Source organism: Symphalangus syndactylus, chromosome 1 (assembly GCF_028878055.3).
Source record: "Symphalangus syndactylus isolate Jambi chromosome 1, NHGRI_mSymSyn1-v2.1_pri, whole genome shotgun sequence".
Lineage (NCBI taxonomy): Eukaryota > Metazoa > Chordata > Mammalia > Primates > Hylobatidae > Symphalangus > Symphalangus syndactylus.
This window is the reverse complement of record NC_072423.2, coordinates 110,840,431-110,861,784: the sequence shown is the minus strand read 5'-3', so window position 1 is coordinate 110,861,784 and position 21,354 is coordinate 110,840,431. Positions and strand designations below refer to the sequence as shown.

The 21,354-nt window shown below is 45.2% G+C and overlaps 1 protein-coding gene across 7 annotated transcripts in view; it reads left to right on the top strand.

The window, feature by feature from the left end:
- The window catches only part of RBM6 (RNA binding motif protein 6), a 140,041-nt gene extending 119,825 nt beyond the window's left edge, over positions 1–20,216 (top strand). For all 7 annotated transcript variants that reach the window (XM_055275943.2, XM_055275975.2, XM_063609503.1 and 4 more), the window contains 12 exons: positions 19–179; positions 1,462–1,559; positions 2,755–2,797; positions 2,938–3,019; positions 3,263–3,348; positions 3,751–3,897; positions 7,738–7,833; positions 8,947–9,207; positions 11,371–11,445; positions 13,139–13,236; positions 17,862–17,991; positions 19,978–20,216. In XM_055275943.2, coding sequence (XP_055131918.2) covers positions 19–179; positions 1,462–1,559; positions 2,755–2,797; positions 2,938–3,019; positions 3,263–3,348; positions 3,751–3,897; positions 7,738–7,833; positions 8,947–9,207; positions 11,371–11,445; positions 13,139–13,236; positions 17,862–17,991; positions 19,978–20,103 — 1,403 coding nt within the window. In that variant the 3' untranslated portion in view covers positions 20,104–20,216. The remainder of the gene's footprint in view (positions 1–18; positions 180–1,461; positions 1,560–2,754; positions 2,798–2,937; positions 3,020–3,262; positions 3,349–3,750; positions 3,898–7,737; positions 7,834–8,946; positions 9,208–11,370; positions 11,446–13,138; positions 13,237–17,861; positions 17,992–19,977) is intronic.
- The last annotated feature ends 1,138 nt before the right edge of the window (positions 20,217–21,354 follow it).

The window sequence follows — 21,354 nt, the reverse complement described above, 5'->3', positions numbered from 1 at the left end:
CATTTATGGTTGATTCAGCCATCATGCTAAAGCGTATCTATCGTTCCACACCACCTGAGGTGATAGTGGAAGTGCTGGAGCCCTATGTCCGCCTTACTACTGCCAACGTCCGTATCATCAAGAACAGAACAGGCCCTATGGGGCATACCTATGGCTTTATTGACCTCGACTCCCATGCGGTGAGTTTCCTCCACCTTGGATTGGCCTAGGGACAGATGGCTAAAGAACCTTCAAGAAGGTTTGACGGGAGGCCGGGCGTGGTGGCAGGTGCCTGTAGTCCCAGCTACTTGGGAGGCTGAGGCAGGAGAATGGCGTGAACCCGGGAGGCGGAGCTTGCAGTGAGCCGAGATTGTGCCACTGCACTCCAGCCTGGGCGACAGAGCGAGACTCCGTCTCAAAAAAAAAAAAAAAAAAAAAAAAAAAGGTTTGAGGGACTTCTTGATCATTTGATTTCTTGTGTGCTACCTGATGTCATAATCCCTCTTGCTGTCTCCTTTGGGTTTATTGTTCATTCAGGTGAGGTGACAGCCCTCAAAAGTTAGGATACCTTGTGGTTTTCTAGGTTCATTTTTTTCTTTTGTCATTTACTGTTTCCAACTTATTTGCTTGTGAAGAACCTGAGTACTGAATCCTTCATGATTATAGTGAACTTTCTGATTTATTTTGTCCAGCCACAGATGGTTTTATATTTGATGATAAAACATTTCCTCTTTTTCCTCAAAGTATTTATAGATTCTTGTGGCTTAAATTTTTAGTTGCGGGGCCTTTTTCTATGGAAGTAAGGTGAAGATAATGAAAGTCATTGGTATTTCTTAGATTTTTCATGCTCAAAAGTCACAAGGGACTTTGTAAACGGAATCTGATTGATGATAATTGCAACCTAAAAGAAGATGATTTGAATTTCTGAGGGCCGGGCGCGGTGGCTCACGCTTGTAATCCCAGTACTTTGGGAGGCCGAGGCGGGCGGATCACGAGGTCAGGAGATCGAGACCACTGTGAAACCCCGTCTCTACTAAAAAAAATACAAAAAAAATTAGCCGGGCGTGGTGGCGGGCGCCTGTAGTCCCAGCTACTCGGAGAGGCTGAGGCAGGAGAATGGCGTGAACCCAGGAGGCAGAGCTTGCAGTGAGCCGAGATCGCGCCACTGCACTCCAGCCTGGGCGACAGAGCGAGACTCTGTCTCAAAAAAAAAAAAAAAAAAAAAAAAGAAGATGATTTGAATTTCTGAAGTTTATGCCAGAACTGACATCTATTCTGATTCCTATTCCAATCAGTCCTTCATTAAAAGTTGCCTGTTTCTGCCAGTATGCTCTTACTGTTAAAATTTTGACAGAATATAATGTAGTCAATTTATCCTCTGAGAAGGAAAATCCACGTTCACTTCTCTTTCAAAGGAGAATTTTTCTGTCTTTGGGTTCTGGCTTTTTCTGTCTCTGGGTTCAAGTGTGTCTGGTTCTATAGGAAGCTCTTCGTGTGGTGAAGATCTTACAGAACCTTGATCCACCATTTAGCATTGATGGGAAGATGGTAGCTGTAAACCTGGCCACTGGAAAACGAAGGTAAGGCAGAAGGGTGACGATCTCTTGAGCTGCCCCCACTTGTGTTTTTGGGAGGAAACTCCTTTTCGTGGCTGGAAAAACAGTAAAGCATGATGTCTTCCTAACATGGACTGCTTCAGATAGGTGTTTATTACAATTTCTTTCTGAAGCCTGACTTGTCCTGGCTCTTGAATTGTTTTCTTTCTTGCATAATACTAGGTACTTTTGTCCTTTCCCTTTTGACTGTCTGGTGTCTTTCGGTCCCACATGGCCTGGCGTGGTAGCACACCTCTGTATTCCCAGCTACTAAAGAGGCTGAGGCGAGATGGGGGGCGGGTTACATGAGCCCAGGAGTTCTAGGCCATAGTGTGCAATGAAGATGCCTGTGAATAACCACTGTACTCCACCCTGGGCAACACAGCAAGACCCCATCTCTTAACAAAAAAATAATGGTACAGTTTTGGATGTGCAGACAGATGTCAATACATTCTTGCCCCTTGCAATCCTAGGAAAATGCTGTCCGGACTTTTCCTTCCCCTGACCTTGTGCATATTTCCATAGCACTGGGAAATCTAATTTCTCTTTCCTCCTTCACTCATCTTGACCCAGGAGTGGTAACTTGGAAATGGCCGTGTCAAAGAAACAGGCTTACCAATATGGGGCATATCTTGCTCTAGCAACCTCCACTTAATGGCTGTTTTGCTCCACCACTTGGCTTTCTAAGAGACTTACTGCTCATTGGCCAGGAGTAGTGGCTTACGCCTGTAATCCCAGCACCTGGGGAGGCCAAGGCGGGCGGATCATGAGGTCAGGAGATTGAGATCATCCTGGCTAACATGGTGAAACCTCATCTCTACTAAAAATACAAAAAAAAAAAAAAAAAAAAAATTAGCTGGGCGTGGTGGTGGGCACCTGTAGTCCCAGTTACTTGGGAGGCTGAGGCAGGAGAGTGGTGTGAACCCGGGAAGCGGAGCTTGCAGTGAGCCGAGATCGCGCCGCTGCACTCCAGCCTGGGTGACAGAGCAAGACTCCGTCTCAGAGTCTTACTGCTCATTCTTTTAGGAGTGTCTGAACCACCCAACCTGCTTGCTGTCCAGGTTGGTTCCTTTCCCTGCAAAATGGGGAACAGAGGGTTTCTCGATAGGAACTTAGGATTAAGTACTCGTCAAATGCCACTTGGTAGCAGCCTTAAGAATTGTTGTGTTATCTGTTGCAGAAATGATTCTGGGGACCATTCTGACCACATGCATTACTATCAGGTAGGCTGTAACAGGTGGGGAGTGCTCTATTAAAATCCTCAGGTGACTGTAAGGGTGATCTTGAATTTTCTTTAGTGGGTAACTGTTAAGGTGAATGACCATTGGATAGTTCTGTAATTTTAACTTGCCTTTCTTGATAGGGTAAAAAATATTTCCGAGATAGGAGGGGAGGTGGCAGAAATTCAGACTGGTCTTCAGATACAAATCGACAAGGACAACAGTGTAAGTAACCTTTGTTTTATTTCTGTTGCTCTTTTTTGCTTGACTTGCTACTCATTACTTAACATCTGTGTGATCACAGTTGGCAAGATACACTGTTGACTGAGGGTGCTCATCCAGAGAGAGGCATCTGTAGATGCACCTATTTGTGTTGGTCACCCTAATTCTTGGATTGTTCTTGATGAGTCTCCAGTAAGGGCTTCACTGGACAGAGACTAACATTGGCTCTGATCTTGTTACCTTTAGCATCATCTGACTGCTACATATATGATTCTGCTACTGGCTACTATTATGACCCCTTGGCAGGAACTTATTATGACCCCAATACCCAGGTGAGTTTAGGGCTTTTTTTTTTTTTTTTTACTCTGTCAATGATCCTTTTGAGAAAAGCTCCCATAATTTGCTACTTGAGGATTTTATTCCCTGGATTCTCTGGATGCTCATTGCATGAAAAGTGGAAAAGTTTAGATCTATGGAAACAGAACTGTTGCCTATATGGAAAATCAGTGCCTTGTGGCAATACAGGTAAGAACAGTGTTGCTCTTGAAAAAGTGAACAGTGGGTGGTCTGAATGTGTCCTGGCCCCTGGAGTAGGTTTTTAGATTGATGTGGACTCTTCTTAGGCTTGTAAGTGAAAGAGTTGTTTCTTCCCCTAGAAGGGAACTGTGCACCTTAGACCTGGAATTGCTGGGAAACTGAAACATTCTGTAGACTTGTTTCCAACTGTATTGCAGCAAGAAGTCTATGTGCCCCAGGATCCTGGATTACCTGAGGAAGAAGAGATCAAGGAAAAAAAACCCACCAGTCAAGGAAAGTCAAGTAGCAAGAAGGAAATGTCTAAAAGAGATGGCAAGGAGAAAAAAGACAGAGGAGTGACGAGGGTAAGAGGAATTGTTAATCCACTGTCTTTTGCCACATAGTTGTTAAAATGTTGGAGGTATGAACAGAGGATCTCTATGTTTGCAAGTGTAAAGTAACTTTAAAAATACTCTGTCAGCTGGGCATGGTGGCTAACGCCTGTAATCCCAGCACTTTGGGAGGCCAAGGTGGGCGGATCACCAGGTCAGGAGATTGAGACCATCCTGGCCAACATGGTGAAACCCCTGTCTCTACTAAAAATACAAAAATTAGCTGCGTGTGGTGGTACGCGCCTATAGTCCCAGCTACTCAGGAGGCTGAGGCAGGAGAATTGCTTGAACCCTGGAGGCAGAGGTTGCAGTGAGCTGAGATCGCGCCACTACACTCCAGCCTGGCAACAGAGCAAGACTCTGTATCAAAAAAAAAAATAAAATAAAATAAAAAAAAAACTCTGTTAATGAGTATTTTTACCTGGTGTAGGCAATTCTCTCACCTCTTATATCCCAACTCTCTTTTACAAATGGGAAAACTATGGATGATAGAACAAAGTGACCCAGCTCAAATCCCAACACCTTAGCTCCATACGTTTTTACTTTTTTACTTCCTTTTTTTAGTGTTTGACTTTATACACATTTCTCTAGTTGTAATTATAGCAGGAGATACTGTTTAATCACTTTTTATCATAAGTATTTGTTCCGTGTTTCTATATACTCTATTATTTTTAATGCCTACATGGTAAAAATTCACGGTATAACTGTACCTTCATTTTCTTCATCTCTCCTACATTATTTGTCTTCTCTTTCTAATCTTTTCTTTTTCCTTTTTTCCTTTTTTTTTTTTTTTTTCTGAGACAAGGTCTTCCTCTGTCTCCCAGGTTGGAGTGCAGTGACATGATCATAGCTCACTGCAACGTCAAGCCCCTGGGCTTAAGCAATCCTCCCACCTCAGCCTCCCAAGTAGCGGCGACTACAGGCATGAGCCACCATGACCAGCTAATTTTTGTTTTTTTGTAGAGACAGGATCTTGCTAGATTGACCAGGCTGGTCTCGAACTTCTGGCCTCAAGTAAGCTTCCTGTCTCAGTCTCCCAAAGTGCTTCAGTTACAGGCAAGACCCACCTTGCTCGCCTCTTTCTAATCTTATACTGTCATAATATATAACATTTAGCATTTTGTTTCTTCTTTTAAATTACTCCCTATGGCACATTTTCAGAATCAGAGATGATGAACGTTTTTGCATCTAATACTAAATCAAATTATTAGGCAGGGCGCAGTGGCTCACACCTGTAATCCCAGCACATTGGGAGGCCAAGACAGGTGGATGCCTGAGTTTAGGAGTTTGACACCAGCAATATGGTGAAACTCTATCTCTTTTTTTTTTTTTTTTTTCTTGAGACGGAGTCTCCCTCTGTCGCCCAGGCTGGAGTGTGCAGTGGCGCAATCTCGGCTCACTGCAAGCTCCGCCTCCTGGGTTCACGCCATTCTCCTGCCTCAGCCTCTCCGAGTAGCTGGGACTACAGGCGCCCGCCACCACGCCCGGCTAATTTTTTTGTATTTTTTAGTAGAGACGAGGTTTCAATGCGTTCTCGATCTCCTGACCTCGTGATCTGCCTGCCTCGGCCTCCCAAAGTGCTGGGATTACAAGCGTGAGCCACCGCGCCTGGCCAGTGAAACTCTATCTCTACCAAAATACAGAAAAAATTAGCCGGCTGTGGTGATGCATGCCTGTAGTCCAAGCTACTTGGGAGACTGAGTTAAGAGGATCGCTTGAGCCCAGGAGATTGCAGTGAGCTGTGATTGCGCCACTGCACTCCAGCGTGGACAACAGAGCCAGACTTGTCTCAAAAAAAAAAAAAAGAAAAGAAAATCTGCTGGGCATGGTGGCTCATGCCCGTAATCCCAGCACTTTGAGAGGCCAAGGCAGATGGATTACTTTAGGTCAGGAGTTTGAGACCGCCTGGCCAATATGGTGAAACCCCCATCTCTACTAAAAAGACAAAAATTAGCTGGACATGGTGGCATAAGCCTGTAGTCCCAGCTACTCAGGAGGCTGAGGCTGGAGAATCTCTTGAACCTGGGAGGCAGAGGTTGCAGTGAGCCGAGATCACACCTACCTTGATACCAGTTATGCATTAGTGAAAACGGATGAATTTGCTTGTGGTTCAATTCATAACATCTTTTTTTCCCTTCTTTTTTGTTGGAGACGGAGTCGCTCTGTCGCCCAGGCTGGAGTGCAGTGGCGCGATCGATCTCGGCTCACTGCAACCTCCGCCTCCCAGCCTCAAGGGATTCTCCTGCCTTAGCCTCCTGAGTAGCTGGAATATCAGGCGCTGCCACCACGCCAGCTAATTTTTGTATATTTAGTAGAGACGCGGTTTCACCATGTTGGTCAAGCTGGTCTCGAACTCCTGACCTCGTGATCCGCCCACCTCAGCCTACCAAAGTGCTGGGATTACAGGCATGAGCCACCGCGCCCAGCCTTTTTTTCCCCTTCTAACACTGTTAGTTATTTAGAGATACAGAAAAGAGGAGAGAGAGTGTGTGTGTGTGTTTAAGAACTTAAGAGTCATACTGATTTAATATTTGGACTCTGCTTCAGCCACTTAATCTGTCAAACTATATTCCCAATCATTTGTAAAATTAAGATATTAAAGCTTACATAGGAGGATCGTAGTAAAGTCTGAAGAAGACAATGTTTATATATACGTGCCTCATCTGGTCTGACATACAGTAATCATGCAGTATATACTAACGTTATATTTTATTTTATTTTATTTTTTGAGACAGTCTCTCTCTGTTGCCCAGGCTGGAATGGAGTGGCACGATCTTGGCTCACTGCAACCTCCGCCTCCCAGGTTCCAGCAGTTCTCCTGCCTCAGCCTCCCAAGTAGCTGGGATTATAGGCCAAAACCACCACACCCAGCTAATTTTTGTATTTTTACTAGAGACGGGGTTTCACCATGTTGGCCAGGCTCGCCTTGAACTCCTGACCTCAAGTGATCTGCCCACCTCGGCCTATCAAAGTGCTGGGATTACAGACATGAGCCACTGCGCCTACTGATGTTATGTATTTTAAAGTTTCTTTATTTCAAATTCACTATAGCAATGTTACATATATTTCCGTAATGTTGAATTAGGAGGTTTGGAAAGTCAGCCTAATTTCAACAGGGTTAACTCTTAATCAGTTTTGTTTTTGTTTTTTTGAGACAGTCTCTCGCTCTGTTGCCCAGGATGGAGTGCAGTGGCGCCATCTTGGCTCACTGCAACCTCTGCCTCCTGGGTGCAAGCAATTTACATGCCTCAGCCTCCTGAGTAGCTGGGATGACAGGCATCCACCACCACACCTGGCTAATTTTTGTATTTTTAGTAGAGATGAGGTTTCACCATGTTGGCCAGTCTGGTCTCGAACTCCTGACTTCAGGTAATCCACCCACCCCAGCCTCCCAAAATGCTGGGATTACAGGTGTGAGCCACCGCACCCGATCTTATCAGTTTTTTCTTTGTTTTTTTGGTTCTTTTTTTTTTTTTTTGAGAGGGAGTCTTGTTCTGTCACCCAGGCTGGAGTACAGTGGCACAATCTTGGCTCACTGCAAGCTCCACCTCCCGGGTTCATTCTCCTGCCTCAGCCTCCCGAGTAGCTGGGACTACAGGCGCCTGCCACCACGCCCAGCTAATTTTCTGTATTTTTAGTAGAGACGGAGTTTCACTGCATTAGTCAGGGTGGTCTCGATCTCCTGACCTTGTGATCCACCTGTCTTGGCCTCCCAGAGTGCTGGGATTATGGGCGTGAGCCACCGTGCCCAGCCCAGCCTTCATCAGTTATTATGAGTGAATATCATGTAAGAGTTACCTCTGGTTTGATCAGTTTCAGGAAAATGCCAGTGAAGGGAAGGCCTCCGCAGAAGACGTCTTTAAGAAGCCCCTGCCTCCTACTGTGAAGAAGGAGGAGAGTCCCCCTCCAGTAAGACCAACATTGATCCCCTGGACCTAGGGCTGGGGCTGGGGATGGTTCTGAGTAGAAGAAGAAGCACAAAGGCTGATGCCTTCCTCTGGTGTTGGTCTTTTACCTCACTATGTCTCCCGAATAAGGATTCCCATTTCTTTTGAGTACAAGCATGAGATAAAGTTTTCTATCTGCTAATGGGGGTATTACTGGAGAACCAGAGGCAGTTATCTGCCCTCTTTCTCTCTACCCTGTGCCATTCTTACCAGACGAGATACCTAGCCCTTTTTATCATCTTGTTCTTGTTAGTTCTCTAAATCACCAAGGAAACCCGTTTTTTCAGCCTCAATCTTTCCTGCCTTTTGGCGTCATACAAGAATCTCTTAGATATGGAGTGCATGCGTGGTCATTTTTTATAGTTTCTGCCTGTTCAGAGTGAATGATGCTAATATTGGTGCCCATTTTTTAGATGCCTTCAAGCAGTAGTCTCAATCTAATCACCAGTGATTCTGATTGAATGCAGGTATATAACAATAGTGACCATGCATTATTTATTTATTTTGATTGATCATAGACCAATGATTATGCATCATTATTTAACAGTTCTTATAAGGTAGCCTTTTCCTGCTCCACATTATTAATTCAGTTCATTGTAGCATCTATCTTAACCATGCTTTGCCTTTACCTTACATATGAGCTGGATCTGTCTACCCAAGTGCCTATTAATGCAGTTGCTTTTAGTTTACTTCCTAAATCCTCTTCGCTAGAGTCTTAATGAAAGTCATCTTTTCTTCCCTCCATGAGTTAGAGTAATTTGGAGGTATTTATCTCTTCCTCTTTGTAATTTGTAACCTTTTACTGTTTTCTATGTTTATTTTCCTTTCTCTTCCTTCTCCTCACATTCTGTTGCTAGAGTCACTTCTAAAGGAATCTTTCTTGTTTATTCTTAATGAGCAAGGAGCAAAGCCAAGCTCTGGCCATGTTGCTTCCATCTGGGAAATGAGCAGCATGGCTAGTGAGTTTATTTTGAACCCAATTCAATGAAAAGAGATGCCCGTATCAGAATATCAAAAAAATGGACCCCAAAATATAGGTTGAATTTGGTATTGATCCCTGGCCTTCTCCTTCCAGCCTAAAGTGGTAAACCCACTGATTGGCCTCTTGGGTGAATATGGAGGAGACAGTGACTATGAGGAGGAAGAAGAGGAGGAACAGACCCCTCCCCCGCAGCCCCGCACAGCACAGCCCCAGAAGCGAGAGGAGCAAACCAAGAAGGAGAATGAAGAAGACAAACTCACTGACTGGAATAAACTGGCTTGTCTGCTCTGCAGAAGGCAGTTTCCCAATAAAGAAGTTCTGATCAAACACCAGCAGCTGTCAGACCTGCACAAGGTATTAGGGGAAGGAGCTATGCCCTTTCAAACTGTTGACTCTTGGCCGGGCTTTGTGGCTCATGCCTGTAATCCTAGCACTTTGGGAGGCCGAGGCGGGTGGATTGCCTGAGCTCAGGAGTACAAGACCAGTCTGGGCAACATGGTGAAACTCCCTTTGTACTAAAATACAAAAAATTAGCCAGGTGTGGTGTTGTGTGCCTATAGTCCCAGCCACTCAGGAGGCTGAGGCAGGAGAATTGCTAGAACCTGGGAGGCAGAGGTTGCAGTGAGCCGAGATCGTGCCACTGTGCTCCAGCCTGGGTGACAGAGCGAGACTCCGTCTCTTAAAAACAAAACAAAACAAAAAAAACTGTTGACTCTTATTATTGATGGGGATTATAGGGAATAAACAAGATTATTTAGGCCGGGCCTAGTGGTTTACACCTGTAATCCCAGCACTTTGGGAGGCCGAGGCAGGTAGATCACTTGAGATCAGGAGTTTGAGACCAGCTTGGCCAACATGGTGAAACTGTCTCTACTAAAAATACAAAAATTACCTGGATGTGGTGGTGCATGCCTGTAATCCCAACTACTTGGGAGGCTGAGGCAGGAGAATCACTTGAACCCGGGAGGCAAAGGTTGCAGTGAACCGAGATCACGCCACTGCACTCCAGCCTGGATGACAGACCAAGACTCTATCTCAAAAAAAAAAAAGGATTGTACAGCTTATACAATCCTTCCTCAGTGTATATCAGCCCCAGTTCCTATCATTAAAACAGTCCAATTCAAGAATGAATTGCTGTGGATTAAAGTTATGACTACCCTCAAAGAACTTCCATGTATAGGTCCAAGCCAAGCATTATGACTGTGGCTAGGGTGACAAATATGGAGGATGGGTAGGAAGAGAAAGGGTTGTGGAATAGGACATTACTTGCCGGGTTTCTTAGCTCTGTCATTAACGTTACAGTTGGACCTCAGATAAGCCCCTTTTCTTCTTTGGTCCTTGTAACTTCATCTGGTTCTATCCAGCTCTGACAGTGTGCAGTTTTCACCATAGGTGAATCAAATTCTGCCATTTCTTCATGTAGTGAATATTGTTATGAGCCACAGCACAACATCTATACTTGGGATGTTAAACTGACATACATTGGTCTTCCCCTGCAGTATTCCCATTTATATGAAGGATCCAAATTATGGACAAATAAAGTCCCTAAATGGACTCACATTCTCAGAGCAATTTGTTTCACACCCCTTCTCTAGTAGATGTTGCAAGAGCAGGTGATGGAACTAGATTCAGACTTTCTCTGAATACAGAGCGCAAAGTTTTATTTAGCTAAAAGCTGAGAAGCTCTGCTTTTGGTAATAGGTACACTACTTTTCCCAGCCATCTCTGTGGAGGCTTTGCAAAGATAGGACTCTGAAAAGCTCCTCCTGATAATCCCTGGAACAGACTACCTCCCAAGTCCTTTGACTTGAAATTGTGAATTGTCAGACTGACACATTGAAATTTCACCCATCTGATGTAAATACTAATAAATGGCTAAAGAGATAAAAAGTAATCGTCAGGAAAGAGGAGCCACAGGTCTGGTGAATTCACAAACTGAACTGGTCATAGGACAGTGAAAAGTAGACTGTAGTACTTTTCCTTTCCTTAAGGTCGTCTGCTACAAAGAACCACCACTTCATGTAAGAGCTGCTTTGGACTCTTTAAGTTTCATACATATGCCTGAGGGCTTGTGTAGTAGAGCCAAGCGTGAGGAATTTGCAAGTCTCTGAGCAATCTCTTGGAACCCTGGGGCTCCTTTTCGTGTTTCTCTGGGGGCTCAAAGAGTGACTCATGTCTGGGAATGGTATGTATGGCAGAGTATGTGGGCATTTGGTTTTCTTCACTGGTGTGCCCACATCCTCTGTCCCATGATTTTCAACTTAGATAAAGAGATAGATACTTGTTTCCCACATCTTGGAGATAAGTAAAATGATATTCCTCTTATGCTATACCACGTAACTAATCTGCATGACAAGACCAGTTAGGGATTGTTGCTTGCAGGATACAGTGATCATTTAGTAGATCTGGTCAATCAAAAGAGCTACAATCCAAAAGCAACTATTGGGAAAGGCCTAGAAGCATTTCTAGGACCATTGTTTCTTAGACTTATACTCATAGAATTGCCTCTCTTCTCAGCAAAACCTGGAAATCCACCGGAAGATAAAACAGTCTGAGCAGGAGCTAGCCTATCTGGAAAGGAGAGAACGAGAGGTAAACTTTGGTGACCTATTACTCCCTTGACCTCAGCTCTTTTTGCTTTCTGATATAGACTTCATAGGCTGTGCTGATCCCTCCTTATAAGAAGATGGAGAACAAAAGCAGCCTCAAAAGATAATGCATACATTTGCCAAATTATATAATACAATCAAAGTGGTGCTTTTTATTATTTGTAAGTTTATACTTCAATAAAGTTGATATCTTTTTAAAAGGTGGTGTTAGGGTCTCTAGGTAGATAGCACTCCTCTTTCCTGCTTAGCTTTTAAATTAATTGAGTTAATGAACAAGTGTTGAATAGGGCTGCTGAAATAGCATCTTTTACTATTAAAGGCTAAGCTGGAGGAAGTAGCTTGGTGTCAGAGTCAAATGGACTTGCTACCTCAACCACACAGTTAGGGTGAATTACCCAGTCATAGGCTTCACTGGCCTCTCTCATGATGGTTAAGAACCCACCTATGGGTCAGGCACAGTGGCTCACGCCTGTAATCTCAGTACTTTGGGAGGCTGAGACGGGCGGATCACTTGAGTTCACAAGTTTGAAACCAGCCTGGGCAACATGGCGAAATCCTATCTCTACAAAAAATATAAAAATTAGGTGGACGTAGTGGTGTGTGCCTGTAGTCCCAGCTACTTGAGAGGCTGAGGGAAGATTGCATGAGCTGGGAGGCAGAGGTTGCAGTGAGCTGAGATTGTGCCACTGCACTCCAGCCTGGGTCATAGAGCCAGACCTTGTCTCAAAAAAAAAAAAAAAAAAAGAGAATCCACCTGTGGAGAGCCAGGCACAGTGGCACATGCATGTAATCCCAGCAGTTTAGGAGGCTGAGGTAGGAGAATTGCTTGATTGCTTGAGCCCAAGAGTTCTAGGCTGCAGTGAGCTATGATCACAGCCCTGTACTCCAGCCTGGGTCACAAAATAAGTCCCTGTCTCAAAACCAAACAAAAGAATCCACCTATGGAGGACTGTTAGAGATAGTGAATTCACAAACTGAACTGGCCATAGGACAGTGGAAAGTAGATTGTAGTACTTTTCCTTTCCTTAGAGTTGTCTACTTCAAAGAACCACCTCTCCCTGTAAGAGCTGCTCTGGACTCCTTTAGTTTTATATATGTGCCCGAGGGCTTGTATAGTGCAGGGCTTGTGTACTTTCCCCTGCTTCTCAGAAGGGGAAAAGACAGCTGAACCAAGCATGCCAACTTATTCTTTCCAAATTTTTAAGTCAGGAAGTCACTGCTTTCTCTAGAAGAATGTGTAAAGGAGTGAGAGATTCCAGGAGTTACCAAGTGAGCTACTTTCACTTTAAAAGAAATAACAAGGCCGGGTGCGGTGGCTCATACCTGTAATCCCAGCACTTTGGGAGGCCAAGGCTGTGGATCATGAGGTCAAGAGTTCAAGGCCAGCCTGACTAACACAGTGAAACCCCGTCTCTACTAAAAATAGAAAAATTAGCTGGGCATTGTGGCCCTCACCTGTAGTCCCAGCTACTTGGGAGGCTGAGGCAGGAGAATCGCTTGAACCTGGGAGGCGGAGGTTGCAGTGAGCTGAGATCACGCCAGTGCACTCCAGCCTGGGCAACAGAGTGAGACTCTGTCTCAAGAAAAAAAAGAAATAACAGCAATGGGATAGAATTTCCCCACTCCCCAATTCCCTCAGGTGGAAATCTCAGGTCTGCTCTTCTGCTTACCAACAGGGAAAGTTTAAAGAAAGAGGAAATGATCGCAGGGAAAAGCTCCAGTCTTTTGACTCTCCAGAAAGGAAACGGATTAAATACTCCAGGGAAACCGACAGGTAAGCCAGGAACTCTTCATTTAGCCTAGGCCTCAAGGCCTAATGATAAAACCACCTCCTCCTTCAACGTACTGCTGTTTTCTGTCTCAGGGAGATGATATTATGAATAGATTCTGTCTGAACTGCTAAAACATGAGGTCTAGGCCAGCCTTTTGACTGTCTTTATACGGGGAGTGTGCATGGAAGGTTGGCTGGCAGCTTCGCCTTCCCAAAGCCAGGGCTGGAGTAGCCATGATCCAGAACCCTTTCTGTCTTCATCAGTAATACTGCACCCTCTTTATGGGCCTGATAAGAATGCCACACTCGGGCTTTTTCTCTAGGGAACCTCCATCTCCATTCTCACACATAGGTGCTAAATAAATGATTGGCTGCTGATGGAGATGTATGATATCTAGCTTCCTATACTTGTTTTCAGTCAGCTAGTTCCCAAGTTGTAAGCCCAGGGTTATATAGAATTTGTTGATAACCCACTGTTTACAGGTGTTAAGTGCAAGAAATACTCAGGTGGACAAGACATAGATTATCCTTGACTGAACACAGAATAGACAAGACTTAGGTAATGGTACGTCTCATAGGGCAGACACAGAAATCAGTGGGGAAGGGAAGGGCATTTCAGGGAATTTCATATACCAGGGATACAAGAGCTTATAATGCGTTTGAGGAGTTGCAAATAGTTTGATGGTCCTGAACACTGCAGGTATATTGTTGAGTGACAGTAAATAAGCCTGGTCCAAAAGATGCAGGCCAGTTCATGAAGTTTTAACACCTTGAACACCATGCTAAGGCTTCATCTTAAAGGCAGTGGAAGGTCATGGAATAATTTTAAGCAGGGTATTGACTTAGCTTTGCATTTTGGAGAGATCACTAATTATGTGGAAGATGAGTTTATAGAGAGACTAATGCATTATGCAGATTCTATAGTAATTCAAGTGAGAGATCATGATTGCCTGAGTGAAGGTGATGAGTCTAGAAAGGAGAGTGGCCTATAATCCCAACACAGGGAGGCTGAGGAAGGAGGATCTCTTGAGCCCAGGAGTTCAAGACCAGCCTAGGCAACATAGGGAGAAGGGAGACCCTGCCTCTATTTAGAAAAAGAAAAGAAAGGAAAAGGAGTGTGGCTTAGAGAGAGGTGTCAGATCTGCCAGTCTTTGTGATCACCTGGGGAAAGGGAGAAGTCACTGATGGTGCTCAGGTCTCTGGTCTCTAGATAGGTAGGAGGAGAAGGGACAGTAAAGGCCTTGAAAAGGAAAAATGGGGGCCAGGCATGGTGGCTTACGCCTGTAATCCCAGCACTTTGGAAGGCCGAGGTGGGTGGATCACAAGGTCAGGAGTTCGAGACCAGCCTGGCCAAGATGGTGAAACCCCTTCTCTACTAAAAATATAACAATTAGCTGGGTGCTGTGGCAGGCACCTGTAATCCCAGCTACTCAGGAGGCTGGGGCAGAAGAATCGCTCAAACCCGGGAGGCAGAGGTTGCAGTGAGCTGAGATCATACCACTGCACTCTAGCCTGGGCGACAGAGCAAGACTGTCTCAAAAAAAAAGAAAAAAGAAAAAGGAAAAATGGGGCCAGGTGTGGTGGCTCACACCTGTAATCCCAGCACTTTGGGAGGCCGAGGCAGGTGGATCACTTAAGGTCAGGAGTTCGAGAGTAGCCTGGCCAACATGGTGAAACCCTGTCTCTACCAAAAATATAAAAAAATTAGCCAGGCATGGTGGTGGGTACCTGTAATCCCAGCTACTCGGGAGGCTGAGGCAGGAGAATCGCTTAAACATGGGAGGTGGAGGTTACAGTGAGCCAAGATTGCACCACTGTACTCTAGCCTGGGTAGCAGAGCGAGACTCCAAATCAAAAAAAAAAAGAAAAGAAAAGGAAAAGTGGGTAACAAGTGGATGCATGAGCAGGAGGAAAGGGAGATGACTGACAGAGCAAGGCCCCTGAGGAGGCTGGACGGGGTCTGGGGCTCTGGCATTCCAGCTTATTTGATCTAACCCACAATAAGAGAAGTATTTTTGTATCATGGCCCAATAATAAAGTGTGTGTGTATGCACAACTGAAAAAGTTTTCATCTAAAATACTTTCTTACTAGGTACAGTGAACCCTGATATTTTTATTCAAGTCTAGTCTCTCTTCATTTTTATGAGTTGTTACAGTGGGACCATTTAGTATGACATTCCATTGGGTCATTCTTTGCAATTTGAAATACAGTGGATTAGGACTAGGTGAAGGAGTCAGCCATCAGGAGGAAGGACACCTTGGCCTTGAGTCTTCTGGGACAAGGCTTAGGTGGGGTGCAGAAAGAGACCCTTCTTTATTCTTAGCACCCTTCATACCACATTCTCCTGGCTCTTCTTTCCAATCACCTTTTCTGCTCCTCTTCCTTTTCTGGGTAAATCCAGGTGTTCTCTAGGACTCTTCTCTCAGTGCTTCTTTAGTCTTGCTGCTCTACCCTCTTGACCTGGGCTTTCTAAGGTACCCTTGGCCTCAACCACCACCACAGTCTAACAAGTCCAAATCTCCTGTATTATTATTTCAGAGTAGCAGCATCATAGCATCACTGTCTACATGGTCTGATCCATCCTCCTCCTTTATCCCCTGTGTCCAATTAGTGACCAGATCCCTAATTAAGTCTTGCCCCCTGTCTTAGTCTGTTTTATGATACCATAACTGAATACCACAGACTGGGTAATTTATAATGAACAGAAATTTATTTGGCTTATGCTTCTGGAGGCTGGGAGGTCCAAGATTGAGGAGCTGCATCTGGTGAGGGCCTTCTTGCTGTGTCATCCCATGGTGGAAAGTGAAAGAACAAGAGAGCTTAGGCAAAAGAGGGGGTTGGGAGAAGGAAACCAGACTAATCATTTTATCGGGAGAACCTACTCCCTCAGTAACAGCATTAATCCATTTGTGAGGGCAGAGCTCTCATGGCCTAATCACTTCCTAAAGTTTCCCCTCTCAATACTGTTGCATTGGGGATTATGTTTCTAACATATGTACTTTGAGGGACACATTTAAACCACAGCATCTCCCATTCTATTCCACCTCCACACTGGACTCCTACTCCCAGTCTTTGCTCCCACTGTTCTTCAGTCCGTTCTCTACCCTGCCACCAAAATGACCTTTGTAAAGAGAAATCTACTCTTATAACTTGTCTTTTTACAAACCGTATACCTTGCCTACAGGGAGGCCTGAGCTCCAACTTTTGCCCGAAGGATGAGGTTCAGAGACATGATTTAGCTTATTAATAAGTTCAAAGTTTTTTACAGTCTGACCCCATGCAGTCTTTTTTTTTTTTTTTTTCTTTTTATTTGAGACAGAATCTCATTCTGTCGCCCAGGCTGGAGTGCAATGGCACGATCTTGGCTCACTGCAACCTCCGCCTCCCAGGTTGAAGCAATTCTCCTGCCTCAGCCTCCCGAGTAGCTGGGACTGCGGGCTAATATGGGTTTCACCATGTTGGTCAGGGTGGTCTGGAACTCCTGACCTCAGGTGATCCACCTGCCTTGGCCTCCCAAAGTGCTGGGATTACAGGCATGAGTCACCGCACCCGGCCACCAAGCAGCCTTACCTTTGTCAGTTTCTACTACTCCTCTCTTGGACAAATTGTCTTTGGTGTCTCCATGCTTGAGTCCTCCTTTTCTTTTACACAAACTCCTTATTTTGAGATCCAATTCAGATGTATCTTCCTGTTGAAATTCCTGTCATTTTTGGTGATGCCCCTTCAGAATTTATGTTCCTTCTACTGCATTTCTTTTTTTTTTGAAACGGAGTTTCACTCTTGTTGCCCAGGCTGGAGTGCAATGGCACGATCTCGGCTAACCACAACCTCCGCCTCCTGAGTTCAAGCGATTCTCCTGCCTCAGCCTCCTGAGTAGCTAAGATTACAGGCATGCGCCACCACCCCTGGCTAATTTTGTATTTTTAGTAGAGATAGGGTTTCTCCGTGTTGGTCAGGCTGGTCACGAACTCCCAACCTCAGGTGATCTGCCCACCTCAGCCTCCCAAAGTGATTCCTTCTACTGTATTTCTATAGCAGACATCTACTGTTGCCACATCCATGGTTGAGCTCTCTTCAATGTTCTTATAAGCATCTCTTGACGTAATTTTTGAGACCTTTCTTGTGAACAGAGCCATATCTTAGTAGTCTGTGTACCCAACAACAAAGCATAGCTATCAGGCACTCAGAGGTACTGTTTAATATACTTACTTAATAAGAGGCAGATATGAATCAAGAGGACAGAGATTTTATATTAGGCTTATAAGCAGGTCACCTTGAAAATGATGGTGTCAGGTTGGGCACGGTGGCTCATGCCTGTAATCCAGCACTTTGGGAGGCCAAGGTGTGCGGATTACCTGAGGTCAGGAGTTTGAGAGCAGCCTGGCCAACATGGTGAAACTCTGTCTCTACTGAAAAAAAAAAAAAAATTAAAAATTAGCCGGATGTGGTGGCAGGCACCTGTAATCCCAGCTAATCGGGAGGCTGAGGCAGGAGAATCTCCTGAACCCGGGAGGCAGAGGTTGCAGTAAGCTGAGTTCGAGCCATTGCACTCCAGCCTGGGCAAAAAGAGTGAAACTCCGTCTCAAAAAAAAAAAAAAGGAAGTGATGGTGTCCGCTTCTTTTGCAGTGATCGTAAACTTGTTGATAAAGAAGATATCGACACTAGCAGCAAAGGAGGCTGTGTCCAACAGGCTACTGGCTGGAGGAAAGGGACAGGCCTGGGATATGGCCATCCTGGATTGGCTTCATCAGAGGAGGTAAAATGGTTTCCATCTTTTGGGGGGTGACATGAACCTGGAATGTAATTAACTTACACTTTCTGGCCTAGAGTGATGTCTTTGCCATTTTGCTGGGCTTTCTCTACTGCTGGGATAGGACATGAGAGTTGAACACTTCAGCCTTGAATACTGGGTTATAGCTTGGCAGGCTGGGCCCTTTGCAGTTTGGAGTTATGAAGAGAAGGAAGGAGTTGGAATGGATTTCATCATACTCTTACACGGAGTAAATAGTAGAGCAGTATCTGAGGCAGTTTGAGACTGAAGAATCATTTGGTCAGAAGAACCAGGGAATCAGCAATGAAAGGTACAGAGGCATCTCTGAGAGGGACTGTCAGCAGAAGTCTTTGGTGGCTAAAATTTAAGGAGCATGTTCTGGTTCCCATGAAGGACTTTGCCCCTCATATTTCAAGAGCCTCTAGAAAAGGTGATAAGAGGGAACATTACCCATTTTGTGTTGGCTTGGTTCTCCTCTGAAAATGCCAACCGTAAGAGATTGGCTTATTTCTCTCCTACTGAGCTTCTCATATCTCTGGTATTAAAGCCTGTATCTGGCCATCATAGCATCACCACCCACCTTATTCATCTTGGGTATTTGTTTAATAATGAAAGATTCTCTTTTTTTTTTTTTTCGAGACAGAGTCTTGCTCTGTCGCCCAGGCTGGAATGCAGTGGTGCAATCTCAGCTCACTGCAACCTCCACCTCCCAGGTTCAAGCAATTATCCCGCCCCAACATCCTGAGTAGCTGGGATTACAGGTGCGTGCCACCATACGCAGCTAGTTTTTGTGTTTTTAGTAGAGACAGAGTTTTGCCATGTTGGCCAGGCTGGTCTCGAATTCCTGGCCTCAAGTGATCCGCCCACCTCAGCCTCCCAAAATGTTGGGATTACAGGCGCGAGCCACTGTGCCTGACCAAAAGATTCTTAAAAAAGTTATCCTGCCAGGGGCTGGGCGCGGTGGCTCACGCCTGTAATCCCAGCACTTTGGGAGGCCGAGGCGGGCGGATCACGAGGTCAGGAGATCGAGACCATCCTGGCTAACACGGTGAAACCCCGTCTCTACTGAAAATACAAAAAATTAGCCAGGCGTGGTGGCAGGCGCTTGTAGTCCCAGCTACTTAGGAGGCTGAGGCAGGAGAATGGCGTGAACCCACAAGGCAGAGCTTGCAGTGAGTGAAGATCGTGCCACTGTACTCCAGCCTGGGTGACAGAGCGAGACTTGGTCTCAAAAAAAAAAAAAAAATTATCCTGCCAGGATCTGGGCGCAGTGGCTCATGCTTGTAATCCCAGCACTTTGGGAGGCCGAGGTGGGTGGATCACGAGGTCAGGAGTTCGAGACCAGCCTGACCAATATGATGAAACCCCCGTCTCTACTAAAAATACAAAAATTAGCTGGGCGCAGTGATGGTGCATGCCTGTAGTCCCAGCTACTCAGGAGGCTGAGGCAGAAGAATCGCTTGCACTGGGGAGGCAGAGGTTGCAGTGAGCCAAGATCTTGATTGTGCCACTGCACTCCAGCCTGGGTGACAGAGCGAGACTCTGTCTCAAAAAAAAAAAATTATTCTGCCAGGTGGGGTGGCTCACGTCTGTAATCCCAACACTTTGGGAGGCCGAGGTGGGCAGATCACTTGAGTCCAGGAGTTAGAGACCAGCCTGACCAGCATGGCGAAACCCTGTCTCTACTAAAAATACAAAAATTAGCCGGGCGTGGTGGCAGGCACCTGTAGTCCCAGCTACTCAGAGGCTGAGGCACAAGAATTGCTTGAACCTGGGAGGCAGACTTACAGTGAGCCCAGATCGCACCACTGCACTCTAGCCTGGGTGACAGAGCATGACTCCATCTAAAAAAAAAAAAAAAATTTTCCTATATACTGCTCCTTACTAGTCCAGAAATGCCTGTGGTCAAAGACCAGCGCTGAGGCTAATTAATCTACAGGGCCCACTTCATAGTTTGTCTTTTTTTTACAGGCTGAAGGCCGGATGAGGGGCCCCAGTGTTGGAGCCCCAGGAAGAACCAGCAAAAGACAGTCCAACGAGACTTATAGAGATGCTGTTCGAAGAGTCATGTTTGCTCGGTATAAAGAACTCGATTAAGAATGGAGACAAGTTCCATGGGACACAACCTCCCTCTTTTGTTTGTCTCTCCTTTTCTTTTGTTACTGTTCTTGCTGCTAGAACTTTTTTAAATAAACTTTTTTTCAATGTGATTATCTTTTTGTTATTTTTTTTTTCCCAGAGATGGGTGGGAGTGGGGCTACTGGTAGAAGAGAGAGAGTGCTCCCCGTCTCTACTAAAAATATAAAAATTAGCCGGGCATGGTGGTGGGTGCCTGTAATCTCAGCTACTGGGGAGGCTTAGGCAGGAGAATCACTTCCAGGAGGTGGAGATTGCAGTGAGCTGAGATTGCGCCACTGTATTTCAAGCCTGGGCAACAAGAGCAAGACTCCATTTCAAAATAAAATAAAAGGACTATATAAGGCCTGGTATGGTGGGTGGCTCACTCCTGTAATCCCAGCACTTTGGGAGGCCAATGCAGGTGGATCACTTGAGGTCAGGAGTTCGAGACCATCCTGGCCAACATGGTGAAACCCTGTCTCTACTAAAAATACAAAAATTAGCTGGGCGTGGTGGTGCATTCCCAGCTACTCAGGAAGCCAAGGCAGGAGAATTGCTTGAGCCCGGGAGGAGGTTGCAGCGAGCCAAGATTATGTCACTGCACTCCATCCTGGGTGACAGAGCGAGAAAAAAAAAGGACTATATAACCTATAAGCATGTTTTTGTTTTATTTTAAATTTTGCTCTATTTCTTTGGCTATGAGAGCCTATTATAACTTTTAAAAATCCTGGCCTGGCATGGTGGCTTACACCTATAATCCCAGCTTTCAGAGGCTGAGGTGAGAGGATCACTTGAGCCCAGGAGGTTGAGGCTGCAGTGAGTGCAGTGATCACACCGCTGCACTCTAACCTGGGCAATGGAGTGAGACCCTGTCTCAGAAAATAAAATTCCTCAGGGTTTACATTATCACAGTACTAGAAATTTAACTTTGCACATGTCTCAAGGGAAGAATGTTTCTTAGGAAGAGAACTGAGACCACCATCTTGATGGCATAAGGCAGGTCAGATCATCTTTATCAGAACTATTTAGCTGTACTGTCGTGGTGAGAGAGCAGCAATAGGTAATCTGTAAACAAGTGGTTGTGGCTATGTTCTAATAAAACTTTATTCACAAAGACAATTGGCCTGTGAGTTTTAGTTTGCCAACCCCTTGCCTAAGGGAATGGTTTGTATACAGAAGGCTGGACCAAGGAGGGCTGAAATATACTCTGTTAAAGGTGGGTGCGGCGGA